The following is a 3,672-nucleotide window of genomic DNA, read 5'->3' as shown; positions in this document are numbered from 1 at the left end:
TTGAGAAATTTTTATGTAGCTTTAGGTTTCATTTGGGATGATTTTTTTACTACTTAAAGCAACTTTTTATTAATCCAAAAATTAAAATTTTACATACAAAAAAAATTATTTTTTTTTCAAAAAAGTTACTTTTAAAGAAATAACAAAATCATCTCAAATGAAGCCTTAATTTAGTTCATATGATTTCAATGTGATTTCAATTTTGATTCTGTTGATGTTAGAAGCTTGATAAATCCGAGTTTTGTTTTTATTCATGTTGGATAAACTGACTCAATTTTCTACAGCTATGTCGGTGTAAATATATACATAAAGAGGTGATAATGTAGGATATATGTATTTGAGAAATACTAAACCACCAGAAATTGAGAAGACAAATATTAGTGGTCCATGATATGAATGACAGTTAATAGATGTCAGCCCGAATTCCGATCGAAAAGTTTAGAAGGTTTAGCATTCCACAATGTATTTTGATCCTTCACCATTTAAACCAAAAGATGAATGGGCATAGTACTATTATTATTATTTTGGTACAAGGCATAGTCGAATCATATTAGATATTTAAACTGCTGTCATAAAATAATGATCTTGCAGCTTTTATACATTGACATAACACCATCAAGGTTTTCTTCGATGACAACAAATTGTACCTTATGTCAAAATGAAATTATTTAAATCCATTACAATTTTTTTCTTCTTCTTGTGCACTGTTTCTCACGTAACCATCAATTGACTGCCATGTAAGTAGTCTCTAATTTATCTTACCGTTGAAGAACACCTCATCATATGATTGATGGATCCTTGTATCTCTTGAAGATAAGCTCTATATCATTTGCAACTTCCGGTGGCAATGGTCGAGGAGTTGATATAAAAGCATCAATATCTTCCTTGAGCTGATCAAGTGAAGTTGCGCCAATGATTGAACTAGTCACAAAGGGACGGTCACGTACAAATGCTAGAGCTAGTTGGACTGGGGTGAGACCATGTTTTTTGGCCATTTGAACATATAGTTCAGTTGCTTCCTGCATCTCAATAAGAGATCATGAGGAATATGACAATAAATACGGAATAATTATTAGCAGTAGATTTGTGATAAAGGTTGAACCTTGGATAATGAATTTATGTATCTGGCCATGTAGCCTGGGAAGAGGTTAAGCCTGCCTTTTTTAGCAGCTTCAGAATTATGGTCTAAATACTTGCCGCTCAGATTTCCACCACCCAATGGAGAAAAGGCAAGCAACCCTATGTTGCAGTTGTTAGGGTGGCATACTTCAATAAGATCAACTGCATGCACAAAATAGAATTAGAAAAATTAAATAGTAATTCTTTTCAGGTCTCGTAGTTGGTACTTGTGATGGCTTCTTCATATTACATGAAGCAAAGCTTCCCACTCTTTTTAGTTTCCAAATGCCATAAGACGAAAACAAAATTGCATTTAATAAACTTTCAATTGTTTATGACTTATGAGAAATATCTTGTAATTAGTTGGCACAAAAAATTTCAAACCACATTGCCACTGAAATTTCAATTTGTTGAATTCAAATTTATCAACGGATGACACCTGCTATTACTAGAAGTTGATCAACGGATAGTGAAAATTTTTGAATTGTCAATAAAAATGTTCCCACAACATTCAAAGTAAAAAAAAAAAACTCCAAAATATGCTAGCATTCTATGAGGTCACGTTGCCTTCAAGCGAGCACCTTTTAGGCGACATGACCATGTCAAAAAAGTTCCTTGACCATAACATGTTAGGTATCTAGGGATTACATATAGTAAGATGCGAGTATATGTTTAGTTTCTCGATTCTTTTGATCTTCTGAAAGGCGAGCATTTGTTATTTTCACCAAATAGCATAAGATAAGAGCATGCGGAAATTACTATCTTGTCATTACTATAACCTCAGATGTCATGTCGAGTTTGTTTTGTAAAGGTTCTTGGTTCATTATGAATTTGACTTGGGCCTTCACGCTCTCTCCACCTATAAGTAGCCAGGATAGTACGATGCAGCCACACTCTTACCCTTCAGCTCCCCAAAACTTTTGACTAACTCACCCGAGCTAGCTGACTTGAGTCATTCCTAGCTTGTTGATGAGAGCCTTAAGAGGTTGGAAGAATGCTATTCTCCCTAAGAAAAAATTGGAGTGAGAAAAGAACTCCAGCTCGCTTGGAGCAAGAAGAAGACGAAGGTTGTAGAAGCGAGTGGGCCCATTGGCCTAAAGCAAAGTGGGACGGAAATGCTTGTGCAGGAGGAGGCCGAGAAAGTGGAATCAAGCAAGGTTGTGGCAACAAGGAAGAGATAAGAGGGAGGTCCTCTTGTCAAGTTTTGAAGATGTGCCTCTCGCTGTGAGGCATACAGGGCGAATCTCCACATTTTAAGAAAAAATGGGTGCAATCACTTGGGCGATGAATATTGACGTAGAATTGGCACTAAATCTTAGTCTGGTTGAGCGAGTTGTGGCTTAGGTGAAGGTAAAGGTACTTTTCATACATTTTAGAGAATAAGACTCTAAAGCCGAATGAATGAAATTAAACTCGGGCAAGCTAGCTAAGAGTGCACTTACCCTCGAGCAAGCTCTTAGGAAAAACCAAGTGAGTTTAAAGCATTGGCATTAATGCACTGGGTGTTAAGCTTGTATACAAGGATGGAAGACTGCACGATATATGTGAAAACCCGAAAAATGTCATTTTTAGACCTTGCACGCTTTTCAAAGCGCCGCGACGAGATTTAAGTGGAATTTTCAATGTTATCGGATTGTAACGAAATTAATTTTAGAAAATCCTACGCGAAATTCTGATCGTTTTGGTATATAGAACTTGTACCCAATTTTGCCTATTTTTGGAGTTATTAATTTTAGAAGTCTCTAAATACCTATTATACCCTTACTCATCTTTTATGCCGAATTTGTTTAAGTGAGGGTAGCATAGTCTTTTAGCAAGCCCTTTCTCCCTTAATAGGCAAAACCGAGCCCTTTCCCCCCTATTCGCGTGAAACCGAGCGGACGAACAGAGAGGAGCGACGGGCTAGGCGCGGACGGCGTGCTTTCGCGAGGGTCTCTCCGGCGACGATCTTCCGGCGAAAGTTTTAGGTCAAATCGAAGAGGACGGCGAGAGAAACACTCCGGTATGATTATTTTCAAGCGAAACTTTCTAGATCTCGAATATTTTGGAAAAGAAAATTCTAGGGTTTTTCTAAATTCTCTTTTTCTTCCGAATTTCTTTTAGGAATAAATAAGGAAGGATTAGGAGAACCTTTTAATGATGAAAATGAAAATTTTTGGAGGAATTTTTGGATATTTAAAAATTAGGGTTTTTCCCTAAAATTTAACTTTTTGAAAGTGATTTTACAAATATGGTTTCTAAGGGTATAAATTGAATTTTTCACACAAAATGATATTTCTCTAATTTTAATATTAATAAATCCGAAAATAATTAACTTAATGTCAATTAAAGTTTAGGTTAATAATAGATTAAAGATATATGTTAATGACATTCGTTTATGTTAATGATATTCATGTCATTTGATAAGAAGGAATTAAGATTTAATGTTTATTTATGTTAATGGTTTCTTTATATTAATGATTAGGAATTAAGGTTAATGTTGGGTAAGGGAAATTTTGATAAATGATTCAGCAAATTAAATTCATATGTTTATAATTAAGAAAATGAGAGAGA

At 35.1% G+C, this 3,672-nt stretch overlaps 1 protein-coding gene across 1 annotated transcript; it reads right to left on the bottom strand.

Moving 5' to 3' along the window:
• Window positions 1–446: 446 nt before the first annotated feature.
• On the bottom strand, window positions 447–1,308 carry LOC110115021 (protein tas-like). The gene is made up of 2 exons (XM_028692810.1): window positions 1,103–1,308; window positions 447–1,019 (listed from the first exon to the last, which is right to left on the bottom strand). Exons 1-2 carry the CDS (start codon window positions 1,130–1,132, stop codon window positions 780–782), a joined length of 270 nt encoding a protein of 89 aa, XP_028548643.1. The 5' UTR covers window positions 1,133–1,308; the 3' UTR covers window positions 447–779.
• Window positions 1,309–3,672: the final 2,364 nt, after the last annotated feature.

This window comes from Dendrobium catenatum, unplaced genomic scaffold (genome assembly GCF_001605985.2).
Source record: "Dendrobium catenatum unplaced genomic scaffold, ASM160598v2 original_scaffold_285563, whole genome shotgun sequence".
In the NCBI taxonomy this organism is placed as follows: Eukaryota; Viridiplantae; Streptophyta; class Magnoliopsida; order Asparagales; family Orchidaceae; genus Dendrobium; species Dendrobium catenatum.
Note: the sequence above shows the minus strand (reverse complement) of the source record. Positions and strands in the feature narration are given on the sequence as shown.